This window comes from Phalangium opilio, unplaced genomic scaffold (assembly GCF_054372755.1).
Source record: "Phalangium opilio isolate 3A_F unplaced genomic scaffold, DU_Popi_V2 ptg000089l_1, whole genome shotgun sequence".
Lineage (NCBI taxonomy): Eukaryota > Metazoa > Arthropoda > Arachnida > Opiliones > Phalangiidae > Phalangium > Phalangium opilio.
This window is the reverse complement of record NW_028324194.1, coordinates 8,629,482-8,653,351: the sequence shown is the minus strand read 5'-3', so window position 1 is coordinate 8,653,351 and position 23,870 is coordinate 8,629,482. Positions and strand designations below refer to the sequence as shown.

The 23,870-nt window shown below is 42.8% G+C and overlaps 1 protein-coding gene across 1 annotated transcript; it reads left to right on the top strand.

Moving 5' to 3' along the window:
* The first annotated feature begins 1,070 nt into the window (after positions 1-1,070).
* On the top strand, positions 1,071-23,359 carry LOC149647398 (U2 snRNP-associated SURP motif-containing protein). The gene is made up of 22 exons (XM_089850239.1): positions 1,071-1,407; positions 1,483-1,569; positions 1,637-1,751; positions 1,841-2,033; positions 2,963-3,123; positions 3,264-3,352; positions 7,269-7,434; positions 9,270-9,496; positions 10,901-10,944; positions 13,803-13,907; positions 15,058-15,124; positions 15,636-15,820; positions 16,752-16,994; positions 17,990-18,077; positions 18,139-18,240; positions 18,320-18,470; positions 19,514-19,621; positions 19,687-19,750; positions 19,818-19,959; positions 21,044-21,154; positions 21,232-21,566; positions 22,063-23,359. The coding sequence occupies exons 1-22, from the start codon at positions 1,396-1,398 to the stop codon at positions 22,178-22,180; spliced, it is 2,913 nt and encodes a 970-aa protein (XP_089706365.1). The 5' UTR covers positions 1,071-1,395; the 3' UTR covers positions 22,181-23,359.
* Positions 23,360-23,870: the final 511 nt, after the last annotated feature.

Below are 23,870 nucleotides of genomic sequence, written 5' to 3'. Positions count from 1 at the left end.
TGCTCATGCTATAGCCACGGCCTACTTAGATAATCTCCTCCGTGATCTAAGTAGGCCGTGCTATAGCCCACTCGATCATGCGCTCAAGGACGCAAATTGCAATTTCCAACAAAAACCCAATTTTTTTTAAATAACCATGCATGCGTGGGCCTCTACTATTTACGCAGGGTTCGAACATACAGTAGTCCTTGACTCACGATCGAATGTAGGGCTGTGCGAATAGTACTTTTTAAGGTATTCGTCGAATACCAAATAGCAATGTTTTTGGGAGCCATCTCTCGGCTCGGAATAGGAAAATGACCAAATAATTTGACCAAATAGTGTGAAGTCCATAAATTCGACCAAATTTAAATTTCTATAAAACTATTCTACCAAATTTCAAATTTATAAATGATGGGACACTGAAAGGTACTATTTAAAACCTGAAAACTTATTTTTGAACGAACCAATGTTTCATTTTAATCAAAATTAGGTTAGCTGTCAATATATCCCTACTCGCTTTGCAGTGCATGAGCTCTTCCATGATGATACCATACTTTTTTTATAGCCCTATACTGTAGTGATATGTTACTTACAAGGAATTTCGACAAGTTCATTTACCCATTACCTCTTTAAACCTCTCGTGGATTATTCTTGTCTATGAACTTCTAGACTGGAGTGGCTGATTCCAGCTATAGCCTCATAGATCACGCGACTCGGTGAAAGCAGGCAATATTTAACAATAGCCACGTCGGTATTTTCAGGCTGTGTCTGCCGAGTCGCGTCATCTCTGAGGCCATGATCCAGCGGAAACGCTATCACAGCGCCCTCAAGTTCACAAAATCAACTGAAAAATTCAAAAACTTGTTGCGAATACCAAATAATTTGGTCAATGGACAGATAAAAACATGCATTTTCTCGTGGTTTTATCCGCTATAGAATAGTCGGTTTTTCGAAGCTCATTATTTGGTATTCTAGAATTTTGAAAACCATTATTCGATTCGTCGGTGCGAATAGTAAACCTCAATTTTGACCAAATTATTTGGTCCGACCAAATAGTAACGAATAGTCTGCACGGCCCTAATCGAATGCCGATAGTGATAAGTGAAAAAAAATGAAGTCGATGTTAATATTAATCCCGATTAATTAATTAAGTTTAACTTTTAACACCGACGATAATAAATACGCAAATTGTTATTTTAATTTGCAATAACTCACGGAGGAAAGATAATTTCACAATTGCTTCAGTTTTGTTAAGACGCCGCTAATTTGGCGCAATTTGTCGGCGGCGCGGCCTGGCCAAGGCTTAAGTAGTGTACATTTGAATAATTAATGTTAAAACAGTTAAATATAAATATATAATTCGGTTTAAAAATGATTATTTGTTGAAGTTGCGACGTGATTGAAACATTCAATATGAGTGGACAAGTAAGTTAAATATAATAAGCGTTACTTCTGCACTATCGTTTAGCGCTAATGAGATTCTCCGAACGCGTGACGTAGTTGGGACCCAAAGTGAAGTCCTTTAATATCGGCGCAATCGGGAAAAAACCGGCGTCTAAAAAGGAACAGGAGAAGATTAAGAAAGAGGTAAGAACTCGTTATTAATTAATTAATTTGTTAAATCGTAAATGTAAACGTTTGTTCTATTGAGCAGGAAGAGGAGAAAGCGGCTGCCGAGGCTTACGAGGAATTTGTGGCCGCCTTTGAAGAACCCTCCAAACATGGAAAGCTTTTTGTTCGAGGAACGGTCATTAATGCCGGATCAGGAGGTAATTACGAGCTTAATTTCTTTAAATTATTAAATTACTAATTGTTAAGTTAATAATTTTCGTCTATTTTTAATTTTCGCGCTGTTTAGAAGAGAAGCAGACGACGCAAACTGGTAAACTTTACAAACCACAGTCTAAGACGGCGGAAATTACGAAGAGTAGAGTTAAGGAAGAACCCTCGCTAAATTTGCCTTCTTACGAGACTGCCAAGGAAAAGGCTCGAAAGAAAGAAAAGGAGAAGAAAAAGAGCAATCTCGAATTGTTCAAAGAAGAACTCAAAATGTAATTATAAACTATTTTAATTTGGATGAGTTTTGGGTTTTTTTTCTGGATTTATGCGTTTTTAATGAAATCCACGTTATTCCCTTACATGTGCCAAGGCTTAACATTCCAATTTTAAGTTTTAAACTGAAAAATTTCGCGTTTTTAATGAAATCAAATTATTCGCGATACGCGTGCCAAGGCTTAACGTTCTAATTTTAAGTTTTAAACTGACAAATTTGGATGAAAGTGATGCGTCGTCTGCTTCACAGTAGATACTGTTCAACTTAATTTAGTTAGGTGAAGCAGACGACGCATCATTTTGACCCAGATTCGTCAGTTTAAAAATCACGTTAAGCCTTGGCAGTTGGCACATGCACCTTTTTCAACTGGCAAGTTTGGATCAAAATGATGTGTCGTCTGCTTCACGCTAGAAACTGTTACATTTAAAGTAGCTGCGTGTTTGCCAAAAGTGAAGCGGACGACGCGCGAGTATGATTCAGATACGTCAGTTTAAAGGCTCGTTAAGCCTTGGCGCACGCACTGGCTGGATTTAAATGTTAAAGAAAAGGAAATAAAAGTTAGAAACTTGTCGAAACTGTTAGAATTAAATGTAGCTACGTGGTTAGTCAATAGTGAAGCAGACGACGCGTCTGTTCGACCCAGATTCGTCAGTTTAAAAGTCGCGTTAAGCCTTGGCACACGCATTGGGCAAACTTAAATTCTAAAGAAATGGAAATAAAAGGGTTCTTTGCCATTAGTGAAGCTGTCAGATTCGTCAGTTAAAATAAAATGGCGTTAAGCCTTGGCACACGCATCGGGAATAAGGTTGATTAAATTTTTAAGTAAAAAGGTTTTAGTGAGGCGTCAGCGGAGGTCGTAGAATTTAAAAATGGGTTCAAAAGGTCAATTGCAATTAGTCCAATCGCAACTGTTCATGTATGTTGCAGCATTCAAGAGGAGCGGGAAGAACGTCACCGTTTGAAGTCGGCGTTAAGGAGCGGGGAAGTGTTGCGACCCAGCAGTTCCAATTCCAGCAGCGGCAGCGCCCCCGCCCCCTCCAAAGGGGGGTCCAGCAGCGAGGTCAATGCTGACACTCAAATTAAACTAGGTAAGGATGGCAAGAGGGGGAATATAAATGGGGGACACGCACGCGATTGGTTGGGTGGGAGCAAGGGGTGGGCAAAGGGATTTGAGGGATTCAGGGTTGTTGTGTTGGAACATTTGCTCAAGTTGTTGTTGCCACTTTAGCCGATGATTATCGCATACCCGGGTTTGGATCCTACGATACGGGGGATCCAAATACGACTAATCTCTACTTAGGCAACGTCAACCCTAAGGTACGTAACACACACACACTCTTTCTTTCTTTCTTTGCTTGCTTATTCAGTGTTCTTACAAACCTGGAAATAATTGGGGCCTTAATTTGTTGACTAATATTTTGGGGGCCTTAATTCGCGTGACTAATATTTTGGGGGCCTTAATTCGCGTGACTAATATTTTGGGGGCCTTAATTTGTGTGAGTAATATTTTGGGGGCCTTAATTTGTGTGAGTAATAATTTCCGGGCCTTAAATTGTGTAAACAATAATTTTTGGACCTTAATTTGTGTGAACAATAATTTAAGGGTCTTAAATTGCGTGAACAGTAATTTTGGGGGCTTAATTCGTGTGAACATTAATTTCCGGGCCTTAGTTCGTCTGAACATTAATTTCCGGGCCTTAGTTCGTGTGAACATTAATTTCCGGGCCTTAGTTCGTGTGAACATTAATTTCCGGGCCTTAATTCGTGTGAACATTAATTTCCGGGCCTTAATTTGTGTGAGAAATAATTTCCGGGCCTTAATTCGTGTGAGAAACCATTTCCGGGCCTTAATTTGTGTGAGAAATAATTTCCGGGCCTTAATTCGTGTGAGAAACCATTTCCGGGCCCTAATTCGTCTGAACATTAATTTCCGGGCCCTAATTCGTCTGAACATTAATTTCCGGGCCTTAATTCGTCTGAACATTAATTTCCGGGCCTTAATTTGTGTGAGAAATAATTTCCGGGCCTTAATTCGTGTGAGAAACCATTTCCGGGCCTTAATTTGTGTGAGAAATAATTTCCGGGCCTTAATTCGTGTGAGAAACCATTTCCGGGCCTTAATTCGTGTGAGAAACCATTTCCGGGCCTTAATTCGTCTGAACATTAATTTCCGGGCCTTAATTCGTCTGAACATTAATTTCCGGGCCTTAATTTGTGTGAGAAATAATTTCCGGGCCTTAATTCGTGTGAGAAACCATTTCCGGGCCTTAATTTGTGTGAGAAATAATTTCCGGGCCTTAATTCGTGTGAGAAACCATTTCCGGGCCTTAATTCGTGTGAACATTAATTTCCGGGCCTTAATTCGTGTGAACATTAATTTCCGGGCCTTAATTCGTCTGAACATTAATTTCCGGGCCTTAATTTGTGTGAGAAATAATTTCCGGGCCTTAATTCGTGTGAGAAACCATTTCCGGGCCTTAATTTGTGTGAGAAATAATTTCCGGGCCTTAATTTATGTGAGAAATAGTTTCCGGGCCTTAATTCGTGTGAGAAATAATTTCCGGGCCTTAATTTATGTGAGAAATAATTTCCGGGCCTTAATTCTTGTGAGAAATAATTTCCGGGCCTTAATTTGTCTTAGAAATAATTTCCGGACCTTAATTTGTCTTAGAAATAATTTACGGGCCTTAATTTGTCTTAGAAATAATTTACGGGCCTTAATTTGTCTTAGAAATAATTTACGGGCCTTAATTTGTGTGAGAAATAATTTTGGGGGCTTAATTTGTGTGAGAAATAATTTCCGGGCCTTAATTCGTGTGAGAAATAATTTCCGGGCCTTAATTCGTCTTAGAAATAATTTTGGGGGCTTAATTTGTGTGAGAAATAATTTCCGGGCCTTAATTTGTGTGAGAAATAATTTCCGGGCCTTAATTCGTGTGAGAAATAATTTCCGGGCCTTAATTCGTGTGAGAAATAATTTTGGGGGCTTAATTCGTGTGAGAAATAGTTTCCGGGCCTTAATTTCTGAGAGAAATAATTTACGGGCCTTAATTTGTCTTAGAAATAATTTCCGGCCCTAATTTGTGTGAGAAATAATTTCCGGGCCTTAATTTGTCTTAGAAATAATTTCCGGGCCTTAATTCGTGTGAGAAATAATTTCCGGGCCTTAATTTGTCTTCGAAATAATTTCCGGGTCTTAATTTGTCTTCGAAATAATTTCCGGGCCTTAATTTGTCTTCGAAATAATTTCCGGGCCTTAATTTGTCTTCGAAATAATTTCCGGGTCTTAATTTGTCTTCGAAATAATTTCCGGGTCTTAATTTGTCTTCGAAATAATTTCCGGGTCTTAATTTGTCTTCGAAATAATTTCCGGGCCTTAATTTGTGTGAGAAATAATTTCCGGGCCTTAATTTGTCTTCGAAGTAATTTCCGGGCCTTAATTCGTGTGAGAAATAATTTTGGGGGCTTAATTTGTGTGAGAAATAATTTTGGGGGCTTAATTTGTGTGAGAAATAATTTCCGGGCCTTAATTCGTGTGAGAAATAATTTCCGGGCCTTAATTCGTCTTAGAAATAATTTCCGGGCCTTAATTCGTCTTAGAAATAATTTCCAGGCCTTAATTCGTGTGAGAAATAATTTCCGGGCCTTAATTCGTGTGAGAAATAATTTTGGGGGCTTAATTTGTGTGAGAAATAATTTCCGGGCCTTAATTTATGTGAGAAATAATTTCCGGGCCTTAATTCTTGTGAGAAATAATTTCCGGGCCTTAATTTGTCTTAGAAATAATTTCCGGACCTTAATTTGTCTTAGAAATAATTTACGGGCCTTAATTTGTCTTAGAAATAATTTACGGGCCTTAATTTGTCTTAGAAATAATTTACGGGCCTTAATTTGTGTGAGAAATAATTTTGGGGGCTTAATTTGTTTGAGAAATAATTTCCGGGCCTTAATTCGTGTGAGAAATAATTTCCGGGCCTTAATTCGTCTTAGAAATAATTTTGGGGGCTTAATTTGTGTGAGAAATAATTTCCGGGCCTTAATTTGTGTGAGAAATAATTTCCGGGCCTTAATTCGTGTGAGAAATAATTTCCGGGCCTTAATTCGTGTGAGAAATAATTTTGGGGGCTTAATTCGTGTGAGAAATAGTTTCCGGGCCTTAATTTCTGAGAGAAATAATTTACGGGCCTTAATTTGTCTTAGAAATAATTTCCGGGCCTTAATTTGTGTGAGAAATAATTTCCGGGCCTTAATTTGTCTTAGAAATAATTTCCGGGCCTTAATTCGTGTGAGAAATAATTTCCGGGCCTTAATTTGTCTTCGAAATAATTTCCGGGTCTTAATTTGTCTTCGAAATAATTTCCGGGCCTTAATTTGTCTTCGAAATAATTTCCGGGCCTTAATTTGTCTTCGAAATAATTTCCGGGCCTTAATTTGTCTTCGAAATAATTTCCGGGTCTTAATTTGTCTTCGAAATAATTTCCGGGTCTTAATTTGTCTTCGAAATAATTTCCGGGTCTTAATTTGTCTTCGAAATAATTTCCGGGCCTTAATTTGTGTGAGAAATAATTTCCGGGCCTTAATTTGTCTTCGAAGTAATTTCCGGGCCTTAATTCGTGTGAGAAATAATTTCCGGGCCTTAATTCGTGTGAGAAATAATTTTGGGGGCTTAATTTGTGTGAGAAATAATTTCCGGGCCTTAATTCGTGTGAGAAATAATTTCCGGGCCTTAATTCGTCTTAGAAATAATTTCCGGGCCTTAATTCGTCTTAGAAATAATTTCCGGGCCTTAATTCGTGTGAGAAATAATTTCCGGGCCTTAATTCGTCTTAGAAATAATTTCCGGGCCTTAATTCGTCTTAGAAATAATTTCCGGGCCTTAATTTGTCTTCGAAATAATTTCCGGGCCTTAATTCGTCTTAGAAATAATTTCCGGGCCTTAATTCGTGTGAGAAATAATTTCCGGGCCTTAATTCGTCTTAGAAATAATTTCCGGGCCTTAATTCGTGTGAGAAAGAATTTCCGGGCCTTAATTCGCGTGAGAAATCATTTCCGGGTTTTAATTCGCGTGAGAAATAATTTCCGGGCCTTAATTCGTGTGAGAAAGAATTTCCGGGCCTTAATTCGCGTGACCAATAAGTTTATTATTTTTAAACTTAGTCGGAGAGGGAAGGGATAAATCTAGTTAATTCGTGTAGATTAAATGTTAACGGTTATGATTAATGGGCTTGATTAGATGACGGAACAACAACTGTGCGAGATATTCGGTAAATACGGTCCCTTGGCCAGCGTCAAGATCATGTGGCCCCGTTCCGAGGAAGAACGAGCTCGCGGAAGGAACTGCGGCTTTGTGGCCTTCATGAACAGGAAAGATGGTGAAAGAGCCATGAAACACTTAAATGGTGAGTCCCCAACCCTTCACCTAACCACCCTTCGGAATTGACACCAGTTTCAGTGACTCAACATTCCACTACGCGACCTTGCCAATGTTATTAACGCATTTCAGGTCTCCATCCACCAGAGGCGCTGCTAACGTAATTAATGCATTTATTTCAGAGACAGCAGCGCGTACAGGTTGTTGGGTGACATTTTTTGGGTTTGGTTACGGAGGGATTAGATTTAGGGGAAAGATCATTAAGGTTTAGTCACTCCTGTACGCCAAGCTTCTGGGCGGCAAAGTTTGAGGGAATACGACACATGTCGGCAATCCTGTCCCGTGTCCGCCGGAGGTGACTTGACCCCCAATTCCACCTTCCGTCACCTCCCAAGTAAACCTCATTTCCTTCCCCTGCTTACACACATACGACCTAGCGGCCCCCGTCGGTGTTGGGCCGCGTAGGGTCTCACGCTCACTTCTTCCTGGTGCTCAAGGCCTAAAGGCTAAGCACTGGTGTACGTTGGTGGCAAAAAAAAAAGGTTTAGTTACTCGGACCAGGAACTGGTCTAAATAAATTGATTGATTGATTGATGAAGAGTTAGTGTTCTAATATGAAAAGTGTCCCAATCTGCTAAGCCTAATTCGTACTCGAGTTTTTCAAAGTAATTGTAGAACAATATGTTCCAATTGAAAATTCCTAGGACTTATGCTTTTACTTCATTGAGACCATAGAAGTCAATTTTGTTTTGGACCCGAACTAACCTAATACAATTCAACATGTGCAGTGTGACTTTAACTAACTTAACCTAACGATAACTTCGCCTAACCTAAGCATAACCCAACCTAAGCACAACCCAACCTAAGCATAACCCAACCAAATGGAAACCTAAGCTAACCTAAGCATAACCTAACCTAAGCATAGCCTAACCTAAGCATAGCCTAACCTAAGCATAACCTAACCTAAGCATAACCTAAGCATAGCCTAACCTAAGCATAACCTAAGCATAAACTAACCTAAGCATAACCTAAGCATAGCCTAACCTAAGCTAACCTAAGCATAAACTAACCTAAGCATAGCCTAACCTAAGCATAGCCTAACCTAAGCATAGCCTAACCTAAGCATAGCCTAACCTAAGCATAAACTAACCTAAGCATAACCTAAGCATAGCCTAACCTAAGCCTAACCTAAGCATAGCCTAACCTAAGCATAGCCTAACCTAAGCATAGCCTAACCTAAGCATAGCCTAACCTAAGCATAGCCTAACCTAAGCATAAACTAACCTAAGCATAACCTAAGCATAACCTAAGCATAGCCTAACCTAAGCTAACCTAAGCATAAACTAACCTAAGCATAACCTAACCTAACCTCACGATAACCCAACCTAATGAAACTCAACACAACCCGAGTTAACCTAATCATAAGTCAATGCAACCCAACACAACCTAACCGTTAGTCAACATAACGCAACTGCACCCGACCCTGGTCAAACCCAACCTAATGCAACTCAACAAAAACTGAGTTAACCTGACCATAGGTCAACGGAACCCAACCTCATCCTACCCCTGTCGAACCAAACCTACCAGGCACTGCATTTTTTTCTTGTGGACTAAGGTTCAGACAGTACTTGACCAAATGTTTGGTGTGGACGATGCTACTTATGACGCGCTAGTTCCATTTCAGTTTTGAGGGTCACTAATTATGTCATTTTTTTCTTCTTCCGAATTGGTATGGTGTTAAGCCTATTTTGTAAAGTAGTTGTCTCGCGTTGGTGGTGTTTGTGGTGTATGACAATTCTGACTAAGATCTCGTTTATTGTTTGGTGTCGGCCGCCGCTTATTTCTGCGCTCTCGTGTTGAAAGGGAAAGATATAATGTCGTTTGAAATGAAGCTAGGATGGGGCAAAGCCATCCCCATCCCGCCGCACCCCGTCTACATTCCGCCCGCCATGGTCGAGTTGACGCTGCCGCCGCCGCCCTCGGGACTGCCCTTCAACGCCCAGCCGCGCAAGAAGGACCGCGACCAGCTGCCGCCGCCCGGACAGCCCCTCCCCACCACCAACGGACCTCAGAAGGAACTATTCGAAAAGGTAAAACCTACTCGCGACCTCCCCGCACCCCCAAACCCCCAAATAAGACGAAAGATAGAAGCAGTTTCCTCCCTCGCTTGTCCAGCTCACCTTTTCTATCGGGGTTAGTTTATTGTATTCATCCGCTGCCACGAGTTTGGGAGGATCGTATAGTTTAGCTCGAGTCTCGAACTTGAACCAACAAATCAGGGTTGCCATGGGTCAAGGTTTTTAAAATAGGGCTGAAAATGTTAGGACAATTTAAAAATAGACCAAATACGTCGGATAAATTTGAAAATAGACCAAATGCGTCGGGGGAGTTTAAAAATAGGCCAAATACGTCGGGGAACTTTAATAATAGACCAAAAACATTAGGACAATTTCAAAATAGACCAAAAACATTAGGACAATTTCAAAATAGACCAAAAACCGGACAATTTCAAAATAGACCAAAAGCGTCGGGGGAATTTCAAAATAGACCAAAAACATTAGGACAATTTCAAAATAGACCAAAAGCGTCGGGGGATTTCAAAATAGACCAAAAACGTCGAGGGATTTCAAAATAGACCAAATACGTCGGGGGGATTTCAAAATAGACCAAATACGTCGGGGGGATTTCAAAATAGACCAAATACGTCGGGGGAATTTAAAAATAGGCCAAATACGTCCGGGGTATTTAAAAATAGACCAAATACGCCGGGGGAATTTTCAAAATAGACCAAAAACGCCGGTCGAATTTTCAAAATAGACCAAAAACGCCGGTCGAATTTTCAAAATAGACCAAAAACGCTGGGGAAATTTAAAAATAGACCAAATACGTCGGGGAAATTTAAAAATAGACCAAATACGTCGGGGAAATTTAAAAATAGACCAAATACGTCGGGGAAATTTAAAAATAGACCAAATACGTCGGGGAAATTTAAAAATAGACCAAATACGTCGGGGAAATTTAAAAATAGACCAAATACGTCGGGGAAATTTAAAAATAGACCAAATACGTCGGGGAAATTTAAAAATAGACCAAATACGTCGGGGAAATTTAAAAATAGACCAAATACGTCGGGGAAATTTGAAAATAGACCAAATACGTCGGGGAAATTTAAAAATAGACCAAATACGTCGGGGAAATTTAAAAATAGGTGAAAAACGTCGGAGGAAAGTTAGGGAAAATGGTCCTCGTTGTAAAATGTGAGCTTCATTTTGAAGGTAGAATTTAAACTTGGCGAGATTGAAAGTGCTTTTATTTTTCGTCATTAAAGATTGGTGTTAAGCCTATTGGTGATAATACGGGGTGTGGCCTCGCATTTTGGCAAAACCGGTATTATCACGTTTTAGTGATTATTTAAGGTATTTTGAGTATGGGTTAAAAGTTATTGACGTGTGTGCATCTTGTTCATTCTCTGGTGTCCGATCACAATCCTGCAGATTTTAGCCAATGCGGTTGTCAAAGTGGTTATCCCAACCGAAAGGTATTGCCTTTTATTATTTCAACACACCTTTTTCTTCTCTTTCAAACAACCAATCCTACAACGATCCCCCCTAACAAATGAATGAAACGTAATAATTCGCGACAATCTAACCTGATTGCCCGTTTTATATTGTAAATTGGCGATTTCCTATTTGTTAAAGTACTACTTGGAATCATGTTAAGTAGTGTTTCAGCTCGCGTAAGTACTCGCGTTCCCCGGGAATCGCGGTTAAGTTGGAATTGTGAAAACCGAAACGAATTGATTCTTAGTCTATAGACAGTTATGGCAAAAGTATATAGCTATAGAAACAAAAAGTTACTCATCATTAACAATTCTCTGACTGAGATTCAAACTATCCTCCTCTCAACCCCCTTCACTAATTAACCAATCGGGAAAGAGCTTCTTGACGTCATAGGTTTATAGAAAGTAGTACATGATGGCGATCCAAACGTTAGTTGTTGCTACTTTAGAAGCTTATTCACGGCTTATTTCCTGTGCCACGGTTGGGAATGTAATCGTACGCAGAGGAGGGGGTCGAAGCTATTCTGGGGGATAAAGTAGGCAGGGCTTCTCATATTACACGGCGCCTGCAAGTTTCAATTCATCAATGTGTACTTTTTGTTTTTAAATCTATATACTTTTGGAACTATGTTGCCTATATCGAACATAAACCGATTCCGATATCGTGAAATCGATGTTAACCGAAATGAAACCGATATGGACAGATTTAGGGAGCAATATTTAAGTGGTTCCAAGTTGTAGCCTAGTTAATCGAATTTAGGTTATACAGAAATCTACCAAATTGTAATTCGTCAGTAAAAACATGCAGAAAGTGTAGAGGGGAGAGTTTTGTTCAATGGAAACCTCGATTTCGAAATCTGGCAGACTCGCCTTGGCTGGTTTGTTTTAGGCTTAAAAAGTGCCAGCCAGAATGGGTCGCGCCATTACTTTTGCAGCTCCAAAATTCGCAAAAGTAAAAACGTATATTTTATAACGCGAGTCACGTGACGCATCCCAGGTGCACTTGACCAAAATGTTTCTCCTCTCTTCACGCTTTCTGTTCTGTTTCTTTTTGGAACTTTAGTTTTAAGCTAAGTTAAGTTCAGTTCAGTTCAGGCTGATATGTTTAGCGGCAAAAATGGGCAATCAGTTTATTTTTGCGCGATTAGCGCGAACGCTGGTAGTCCAGTTACAATTGCCTTCCGTTATTGTATTGGCTACCATCGAATTCCCAATTCCCTCCGAAGTCCAGACCGAGTCATCTTTCGCTTCTGCCGCTGCTGGATGATGAGCTGATGGGAGAGACATCTCGCCTCCAATCTAAAACGTCTTGGTTTGAACCCTGGTTGACCTCTTTTCATTTTTTTTTGATTATGACGCGAATTTAGTTGTAAATCTGTAGTTGAGTTATAGCTAACCTAAAACTGGCGACGCGCGTATTCGCTTTGGGCCGAGCATCGAACGTTGGCCATTTGCCGAGCGTCGATCGTTCGCCATTTGCCGAGCGTCGATCGTTCGCCATTTGCCGAGCATCGAACGTTCGCCATTTGCCGAGCGTCGATCGTTCGCCATTTGCCGAGCATCGAACGTTCGCCATTTGCCGAGCGTCGATCGTTCTCCATTTGCCGAGCGTCGAACGTTCTCCATTTGCCGAGCGTCGAACGTTCGCCATTTGCCGAGCGTCGAACGTACGTTCGCCATTTGCCGAGCGTCGAACGTACGTTCGCCATTTGCCGAGCGTCGAACATTCAGTATTCGGGCGTGGTATTCGGAGACATATGTCAGGGGAGTTTATTTTTACGAACTGTAAAATAGAAAGACATCCGTGTATTGGTGTTCAGATACTCGGAATATCTTTCCGGAACTATTCGCCCTTTGGGACGAGTAGTAACTATACCCAATAGCTAATATGGCGTCGCCCGTTTAAGTGAATACGTAATAAAACGGCGGTCTTAATTGTTAATCGAGTGACAATTAGGCAAAGGCAAGAGTAAATAAAAAGTGTGGGAAGTTATACCCGGACAGGGACTTTGCTTTTCCAAGGCCTAATAATAATTGGAAAACTTTTTATTTGGGGTTTACATGCTTTCCGACATGAGCCTTCTTTTTACCCATAATACCTTTCAAAGTTTCGCGACAAGAGTTAGTTTCGAAGTTCTGAGGCAGCAACTTGCGTGATCTAGTGGGCTATGGGCTAGCGAATAAGTCACGGCGTATCTTTAAATCTTTCGAAAATATCTCGTCAGGGATAGATTTAATTTTAGAAGTAGGAATGGAGAACAGATCGGTAATGTGGGCGCGCGTCAAAGTCCCGGACCCCCTTCCACGGGACGAGGGGGGGGTATGAAAGAAGAGGCGGGAAGGTCATAGCGACAGAAGTAAAAAGAAATTACGTCACTATTTTTCGCCGTCCCCGTCAGCAACGTCATCAAAACGTAGCCGTTTAAGTGAGCCAATAAGATAATTTAAACTTTTCGTTCGTGTGTTGGAGGGAGGGGCTCTATACTGGGCTATGAGTCGGACTGAAGTAAATACTACCCGTTCTCCATTCCTACTTATAAAATTAAACTTGTTTCACCTACAGTTCTTGTTGATTTACTCTTGTCTGGTATGTTCGCGGTAGAATCAGGAGTGTATTAATGTTCGGGTTGTATTCTTGCTTCTGTTGCGTTTAAAACTTGAACGTCGGCAGCAATTTTACTCGATCCTTTTTGGGGAAGTGGTTATTACGATTAGTTTTGAGATTGTGGGTTCTCGAATTGTTCTAAAGGTTAAAGGTTATTGGGGGTGGTTTTTATGGAATAGACGGCTGGGCGGTGTGTAGGGTTTTTGTGGCGTAACTAGAACGTTGTTTTCAGGAGTCTGCTTTGCCTGATCCATCGTATGATCGAGTTTGTCGTAAGAGAGGGGCCCATGTTTGAAGCCATGATTATGAATAGCGAAATTAATAATCCAATGTTCAGGTAAATAAACCCATGCACCCATCAAAAGCTATTAGAGACAGTCATAAGTTCGTAAGATATGTTCATTCCATAAGTTTGTTAATCTCTGGTAACTTAGAAACTGGGGCTTGTCACGAAGTGAGTGAGGTAGGTCATAGATTCGGGGTAAAGCGACATACGCCTGGTCTGGCGCTGCTGTCAAAGGCTTAGTAATGTAGACTAAATAGGTAGCATTACGAAGTATAGGGAGAGTCATACTTATGGAACGTATCTTATAAACTTATGGAGACAGTCGTAAATAACATCATTACGATATAGTATGACACGACTAGTATCTTTCTTCCACTTGGAATCTTTAAGAGGTCTTAGACCCCACATACTAATATCTGATTGAGGGTAAGGGGATTGCATGAAACTTTGTTAAACCGCCCGCTCCAACTGCCTCGCGTTTCATTGGCTATTCACGCAAAAAGGACAACCGTCCATCTTAGGTCTACTCGTTGGCATGACGCGAAGAAAACTTGTTTATATTCGGGTTCGACACCCATAGGTCGTGTTAGTCGGGGCACAGGTCAATATCAGGCGACACGCGGTTTCAAATACATTACGCGTGACGTCAAGGGTAACAATGGTTTCTACACCACCTTCCCTTTAATTCAAGCGCAAAGGCCCATGTAGAAAATGACCTGTTAAAGAGATTCCAAGACGAAGAAGAAATCTACGTATTCGCGCTATAATTATATGTCAAAATAAGCGCTCGCGTTTCTGGTGTTCTTCATTGGCAACAAAATTACTTAACCGCGTTTCACTTGGAGATGAACACGCCTCGTTAAATTAATTCTTTCCGCGCATATCGTACTAATTGTTTTAGTGTTATTTATGATTGAGTACAAGCCGCGATATCAGACATGGGAAGGGGGGGGCAATTCTTAAACTTTCACGCGTGTTCCCTGTGCTACGTCCGCGAAAGTAATCTTACCTATTCTGAAAGGTAAATGCGGTTACTCGTATTACGCGGCGTTAGGAAACTTCAATGAAGTACACTTTATGTTGTAATCTATCAACTTTTGTTATCACTCGCGATAAGTTAGAGAATTGGCCCCCGTAATTAGTAAAAATTAGTTTGATGGTTGGCAAATTTCGTTAACGATGTTCATCCGGTTCTGTTTAGATTTCTGTTTGACAACCAAAGTCCCGCGCACGTCTATTATCGTTGGAGACTCTTCTCCGTGTTACAGGTTGAATATTCATTTTGAACAACCAAGGATGATGTGGGGGATGCGACCTCTGAGAGAAATAGGCATGCGCGATAACTGTGGAACGGCTCGGGTTTGGGTGGAACCAGGGCCGTATTAAAGGGGGGCGAGGGGGCACTGTGTTGGGGGCGCATTGAGTTAAACTATTCTCCCTCAGCAACATTTGGTGTTATTTTTTCCCGGGTTTTTTCACCAGGGGCCGAGAAAGGTCCCCGGGTGCAAAATTGCTTAATCCGGCCCTGGGTGGAACTCCAAAAATGGGGGGGGGATAGTCGGACTCAATTGTAGAAGAGCTACAGACGAACCAATTACAATTGAGTCCGACTATTCCTCCCTCAGATTTTGGCGTCCCTCCCAACCTGAACCGTTCCACAGTTAGCGCGCAGGCCTATTTCTCCCAGATTTCGTATCCTACCCCCATCATCCTTGGAACGACTCGTCTCCTTGTTCTTCGATTTTAAAAGCGTTCTTCCGCCTGCCCTGCTTTTTCCAGGGAGATCACCCTAGCAAATGGCGAACGGAACCTTTCCAAATGTTTAAGAACGGTTCCATTTGGAAACCGCCCCCCATTAACCCGTATTTGCAAGGAATGCCCGAAGAATTAATAGAAAGGAGCACGCCTCCTCCACCGCCGCCCCCCAAACTAGAAGACCTCAAAAAGGGATCCCTCAGTGACGCGTACGTAATTTTTCACATCATTCCGTCCCTCCCATCTTTAAGGCCTATAGACAGAACTATCTCAGAAGCCTCATTGTGACGTCACCCATGCTATTTGCCCATAAAATTAACAAAGTAGTACCAAGAAGTGATATCTAGTTTATTAGGGAGAAGGTATAAGATGCCATAGTATTGCGCGCCATAGGGAGCTAACGGCTGGCTAGGGGGAAGAGATAGTCTGACGTCACGCAGCCCCCCCCTCTGGTTGGCATTTTTGCGCGTAGAATACTGTTTCCAACCGTTAGGGGGGATGAAACTCCAGTAAGAGATAGAACAGGGTGTGACGTTTCAGGGTCAGAACTGTTAGCTCCCTATAGTGTGCTACCACGAAGCTAGGGGGGAAAAACTGTGACGTCAATATTGGGTCCCGAATTTGTATTGCCCAAGCTGACGACGTCTCGCGACTGCCAATATGGTCGCCTGAAAATAAGGTAAGAGATAAGAGCATGTGACGTCACTACAAAGTTCGTGGTGACACACTATAGTCCCAGTGCCCCTTTCAAGATACAAGGGGGGACGTAAAAGGAGGCCGGGGGGCTACTTCGCCTCTCCTCAGTCGGAAAATACCTGTAATTTTCGTCATCATTCGCGTCGCGCTGACGTGAGTTTTCAAGAACCAATGAGATGCTGCTGGTTGTAATTTAGAGGCGGCGGGGATTAACTCCGGACAGGCTACGTTTGGACTGCTGAGATAAAGAGCTGGAAATGTGGCGCGAATTTATACCTTCTCCCTAATAAACTAGATATTGCTCCTTGGTGCTATCAAACATGGGTTACCCACTGCATATTCTAAGCCCCCTTGACGTTTTCCCTTGGCACTGACGTCACAACTGAGATAGTTCTGTTAGTTTATCGGGCAAATATCAACCCCCCCCCTTTTCTACGTGTTTAGTCAGCGGGATCGTCTGGAAGATTTGTTGCGCAATTTAACTCCGGAGAAACCGAAGATAGCGGAAGCCATGATTTACTGCATTGAGCACGCGGAAGCCGCCGAAGAAATCATCGACTGCATCGCCGAATCGCTTTCAATTCTGCAAACTGCCCTTCATAAAAAGATCGCCCGCTTATTCCTGGTTTCCGATGTCCTGCATAATTGCAGCGTCAAAGTCGCCAATGCCTCCTTCTACAGAAAAGGGTAAGTAGTACCTTCTTGGTCTTCAATGGAATTCGCTTTATGTCTTTCATTTCAAGAACCGATTTAAATATTGTGCTTCTTTGTTAGAATACACTGCTTTTCTAGAATAAAAAAACCAAGGTTCAAAAAATCCTGGGTTTTATTGTAATAAACCAGACCACCAGGGTTTTATTGGGTTTTGTGGATTTTCTTGGGACATTATGGGTTTTGCGTGTTTCTATCGGGTTTTTTGCGTGTTTTTATCGGGGTTTTTTGCGTGTTTCATCGGGGTTTTTTTGCGTGTTTTCATCGGGGTTTTTTTGCGTGTTTTCATCGGGGTTTTTTTGCGTGTTTTCATCGGGGTTTTTTGCGTTTTTTCATCGGGGTTTTTTGCGTGTTTTCATCGGGGTTTTTTGCGTGTTTCATCGGGGTTTTTTGCGTGTTTTTATCGGGGTTTTTTTGCGTGTTTTTATCGAGGTTTTTTGCGTGTTTTTATCGGGGTTTTTTGCGTGTTTTTATCGGGGTTTTTTGCGTGTTTTTATCGGGGTTTTTCGCGTGTTTTTATCGGGGGTTTTCGCGCGTTTTTATCGGGGGTTTTCGCGCGTTTTTATCGGGGGTTTTCGCGCATTTTTATCGGGGGTTTTCGCGCATTTTTATCGGGGGTTTTCGCGCGTTTTTATCGGGGTTTTTTGAGCGTTTTTATCGGGGTTTTTCGCGCGTTTTTATCGGGGTTTTTCGCGCGTTTTTATCGGGGTTTTTCGCGCGTTTTTATCGGGGTTTTTCGCGCGTTTTTATCGGGGTTTTTCGCGCGTTTTTATCGGGATTTTTTGCGTGTTTTTATCGGGGTTTTTTGCGTGTTTTCATCGGGTTTTTTTGCGTGTTTTTATCGGGGTTTTTTGCGTGTTTTTATCGGGGTTTTTTGCGTGTTTTTATCGGGGTTTTATTTCTAAGCTTGACTTAATGTGGTACCTCCCTTAGATAAGGCCTTTATCATGACCCATGTTGTGACGTTTCAGATTACAAGTCAAGTTACCAACAATATTCAAAGACGTTCACGACTGTTTCAAGAACATTGAAGGGAGACTCAAAGCCGAGCATTTTAAGGTAATTCATTTTGACGCGAAGGAGATGGTAGGTAAGTAATAACTTGATTTGTTATATTTAGCAAAGGGTTATGAGTGTTTTTCGAGCTTGGGAGGATTGGGCCATTTACCCCAATGAATTCCTCATCAAATGTCAAAATATCTTCTTGGGATTAGTCCCAAATGTAAGTCCCTCAGGTCATTTAACAGGGGTTGACCCCGGGGCCATCGTTGACCCGATTTGTATTGTTTTTACTTGCTAAGAAAATGGAGGAGGTTGTTGAGGAGAGGTCTTTGCCATTACCCGAAATAGTTCCCTACACGGAAGACATAGATGGCGTTCCATTGAGTGGGGACGTTGATCTGGACGGATACCCCCTCAGACACGATCCAGATGACATTGACGGAGTTCCGCGTGAGTCACATTTCTTCTATTCACAATGTTCTGGGTTAATGTCCTGGGTTGCAACATTCTCAAGGAAAAACCTTTGGTTTCTTTAAAAATCGACTCATTTTTCTATGGATTTTTGTGTTCCTCAACTTGGAAGTTTCGCGGTTTAGTCCTTGACTTCGCGATTTAGTCCCTGACTTCGCGATTTAGTCCCTGACTTCGCGATTTTGTCCCGGACTTCGCGGTTTTAGTCCCTGACTTCGCGATTACGCCCCTGACTTCTCGATTTAGTCCCGGACTTCTCGATTTAGTCCCGGACTTCGCGATTTAGTCCCTGACTTTGCGATTTAGTCCCTGACTTCGCGGTTTAGTCCTTGACTTCGCGGTTTAGTCCTTGACTTCGCGATTTAGTCCCTGACTTCGCGATTTAGTCCCTGACTTCGCGGTTTAGTCCCTGACTTCGCGGTTTAGTCCCTGACTTCGCGATTTAGTCCCTGACTTCGCGATTTAGTCCCTGACTTCGCGATTTAGTCCCTGACTTCGCGATTTAGTCCCTGACTTCGCGATTTAGTCCCCGACTTCGCGATTAAGTCCCCGACTTCGCGATTAAGTCCCTGACTTCGCGATTAAGTTCCTGACTTCGCGATTAAGTTCCTGACTTCGCGATTAAGTTCCTGACTTCGCGATTAAGTTCCTGACTTCGCGATTAAGTTCCTGACTTCGCGATTAAGTCCCTGACTAAGCGATTACGCCCCTGACTAAGCGATTACGCCCCTGACTAAGCGATTACGCCCCTGACTAAGCGATTACGCCCCTGACTAAGCGATTACGCCCCTGACTAAGCGATTACGCCCCTGACTAAGCGATTACGCCCCTGACTAAGCGATTACGCCCCTGACTTCTCGAATACGCCCCTGACTTTGCGATTAGTCCCCGACTTCGCGATTACGCCCCTGACTTTTTAGTTTTAAATTTTCGAGAATCTTACAATTCTTGCGTGTAAAAATTTGACCCCTGGCCGATTACTAGCTTAATTTCTAAAAATCTACTTTTGGGTTATTGGTCAGTATCGGACGACATTGACGGAATGCCGATGGACGATGGCTCTCTCGCTAAAATGAAATTCATTCCCTCAAAATGGGAAGCCATTGATCCCGAAACTGTAGAAGCTCAAGGTAAAATAGAAATGGTCAAAATTGACCTTTATAATTAAAATCGGTGTTTGATTAATTATGGTTAGCCATCACAACCTCAAAATGGGAATTACTAGAACAACAAGAAGGTGACCAAGACCTCGATGGAAGGTAAGTCCTCTGTCATAAGTATTTGACCAATGGAAGGATTAATAATAATGTTGTGGTCAATTGCTAGACCAATGGACAGTCGAGGTAAAAGCGGACGAACACACTACGATAAACGGGAACGGGATGGCGCGGACGCGGCCAGCGCCTTCATCGAGAGCATGAAACACGATGTCTCCGAAGAGAGGAGAGCCAGGCTAAGGGAAATTGAGGTCAGTTCAAATCTATTCTTGCGTAGGCCAAGCTGAGGGTTAGCGGTAATAGTTAGTATAGGACGCTGTGGCAGACCACGTGGTCATGACGCGTTACTGTCCCTTAGCTAAATATATTATCAGACCCCATAGTCATGACGCGTTACTATTCCTTAGCTAAGTGTAGCAGACCCTATGGTCATGACGCGTTACTGTCCCTTAGATAAGTATAGGAGACCCCATGGTCATGACGTGTTAACCCGTACCTAAGTGTAGCATACCCAATCATGACGTGTTACTGTCCCTTAGCTAAATATATTATCAGACCCCATGGTCATGACGCGGTACTGCCTCTTTGCGAAGCATATCAGACCCCATGGTCATGATGCGTTACTGCCCCTTAGTTAATTGTTGCAAACCCAATCGTGACGCGTTACTGTCCCTTAGCTAAGTGTAGCAGACCCCATGGTCATGACGCGTTACTGTCCCGTAGCTAAGTATAGCAGGACCAATCATGACGCGTTACTGTCCCTTAGCTAAGCGTAGCAGACCCCATGGTCATGACGCGTTACAGTCCCTTATCTAAGTATGGCAGACAAAATCATGACGCGTTACTGTCCCTTAGCTAAGTATATCAGACCCCATGGTCATGACGCGGTACTGCCTCTTTGCGAAGCATATCAGACCCCATGGTCATGACGCGGTACTGCCTCTTTGCGAAGCATATCAGACCCCATGGTCATGATGCGTTACTGCCCCTTAGCCCAGTATAGCAGACCCAATCATAGCTTAGGATTTTTATTCCCTAAGCGATGGCAGATTCAAATTAGCCATGAAGAGAGTTTGCGGGCCCCCATCAAGACAGTCCTACAGGTGACCCGGGCCCCCATCTAGACAGTCCTACGGGTGACCCGGGCCCCCATCTAGACAGTCCTACAGGTGACCCGGGCCCCCATCTAGACAGTCCTACAGGTGACCCGGGCCCCCATCCAGACAGTCCTACGGGTGACCCGGGCCCCATAGAAGGTCCGGGCCCCGGGAAAACTGACCAAATAGCCCGACAACCCTGGGCGTATTATAAAACGCGAGAATGGTCTAATTTCAGTTGAAGGTCATGAAATTCCAAGACGAGCTTGAATCGGGAAGACGCGCTGGCAAATCCAAAGGCAGCATTTCCGATCAAGTTGAACAATATCGACAAAAACTCATCAGAAAAGTAAGTTAGTCATCTCTTCGAAATTCCTTAACCACCCTTAACCCATCGATTGACCAACTCGGTTTTGAAACCAATAGGAACGCGAGAAACTAGAGGAGGAGCACCGGAAAGAGATGCTGGAGACGGCGTCGCGTTCCGATAGCGCCTCGCAGTCGGGGGCGTCGGAACGCAGCTACAGTCGCAGCCCTAGCCCCGCCCCCTCTCAAGGCAGGATGGGCGGAGACAGTAATAGCTCCTCCTCCTACCATCACAGGCTGGATGACAAGAAGAAAGGCTCGGCCGCCACCGCTAATAGCCCTCGCTTCCTCAGCAGCGCCCTGGCTGACCACCGCAAGAGGACCAATTCGCCCCCCAGAAGTCCGCATCGCAAGTCCAGCTCCAACCACGCACGATCACCCAGGAAAACTAGACGGTAAGCTTGGGGAAATGTATTTTGGGGGAAAACCTGGGAACTGCAGGGAAATGTATGGGGAAAGACCCTGGAAACCTCAGCTCAGGGAAATGTATGGGGAAAGACCCTGGAAACCTCAGCTCAGGGAAATGTATGGGGAAAGACCCTGGAAACCTCAGCTCAGGGAAATGTATGGGGAAAGACCCTGGAAACCTCAGCTCAGGGAAATGTATGGGGAAAGACCCTGGAAACCTCAGCTCAGGGAAATGTATGGGGAAAACCCTGGAAACCTCGGGGAAATGTATGGGGAAAACCCTGGAAACCTCAGGGAAATGTATGGGGAAAACCCTGGAAACCTCAGGGAAATGTATGGGGAAAACCCTGGAAACCTCAGGGAAATGTATGGGGAAAACCCTGGAAACCTCAGGGAAATGTATGGGGAAAACCCTGGAAACCTAAGGGAAATGTATGGGGAAACCTCACAGCCTTAATTAAATTATATGATTTTATCTTGAAGGTCACGGAGTCGAAGTCCTCGTCGATCATCTCACCATCTGTCACATTCTCCCAGTTTGAAACATCGGATGTCATCCAGCAGTCCCACCAGAAAACATAAAAAGTCAAAACGACATTAGAATTGACACGCCCCCCGCCCCGCCCCTTTTATCCCATTCCCCCCCGCCCCCTCCGTGAATAAACCGAACTCTCATTACGTCATCGTCAAATTTGTAATAATTAATAATTGAAAAACCAACAAAAGGGGAGGGGGAGGGACTTGAAGAGGAAGTTCAACGTTTGACTGAATGTTTCTTGTACAGGTTTAAATCGCCACGCCCACTTTTCTCATCCCCATTTAAATATCCCTGCTGCGTCTGAAATGGGGAGGGGGCGGGCTTTAAAGGCGAAATTGGGGCTAGGCGTGGCGCGGCGCGTATTTCTTGCACAAATTGTAATTGCCACGCCCCCTTTTCCCAAATGAAATATTTGGGCGTGGCGAGTGAGTAATTCTTGTACAAATTGTAATTGCCACTCCCCCTTTTCCCAAATCATCCCCAATGAAATATTTGGGCGTGGCGAGGGAGTAATTCTTGTACAAATTGTAACTGCCACGCCCCCTTTTCCCAAATCATCTCCTAAGAAATATTTGGGCGTGGCGAGTGAGTAATTCTTGTACAAATTTTAATTCTGCCACGCCCCCTTTTCCCAAATCATCCCCTATGAAATATATGGGCGTGGCGAGTGAGTAATTCTTGTACAAATTGTAATTGCCACGCCCCCTTTCCCCTACCCATCCCCTCTGAAATAAGCCTACTTTATCATCAAATTTGAAATCATGGAAATAAAATTCGTAAAGGGGGAGGGGCTAAAGGTGAAATTGGGCGTGTTGATCGAGAGAATAATTCTTGTACAAATTGAAATTCCAAATGTCAAAAATGGTTTTGTTCAAGTTGCAGTTCATTTAATCGTTCGTTTTATGGGCGTGTCGCGTCATAATACTGTACAATCATAAAATGTGACCCCGCCCCTTCTGTATTTTTCAATGAATTGGCCATATGTCTAATCAGCGCCACTAGCGGATGGTCTGAAAACTACTCCCATAGAGTCTAGGTATATTTAAGCGGGTTTGCAGAATTTGCGTCAGATGGCGCGGCGTTCGAGCCACCTGGCGGAAATTCTGCAAACCGGCTTAAATATACCTAGACTCTATGGGAGTAGTTTTCAGACCATCCGCTAGTGGCGCTGATTAGACATATGGCCAATTCCTGATTTTATCGCTCTAATTTCAAATTAAAATGACATTCATGATTGATTGAGATCTTTCGTTTTTTTATTTGTGTTACTTTGGTACATGCGCAGAAGGCGGACTTGGTGAAGGGATGAGGTCAATCCTATAGGTACAGGGTGTTCTATAAAGGGGAGGGTGGTAGGACCGAATTACAGTGGGAGTGTTCTTTGGGAAATCAATTTCGAGTCCACTTGACCACTAAGAAAATTCAAGGGTAACCAGAGTCAAGAAATCCACTTCTTTAGTTAAGAGTTAATGGTCAAGGACCACTTTATTTATTCCAGGGGGGGGGGGGTCGCTGGCGGCCTAATGCGAGGCCGGAAATGAGCACAGGACACTGGACATTGCCCAATAAAATTTTAAAATGTCCCTGAATTTTTCTAAAAACTAATTAAGGGGGTCACTGGACATTTTGACCAATTAATTTTCAGTAGTTTTGATGGTTTGGCTATTAAGATGCAACACTATTTTTGCGCACTCCAGTGGACAATGTCCTATAATTTTTTCAAGTCAAAGGGGGCGTCACTGGATACGAGTCC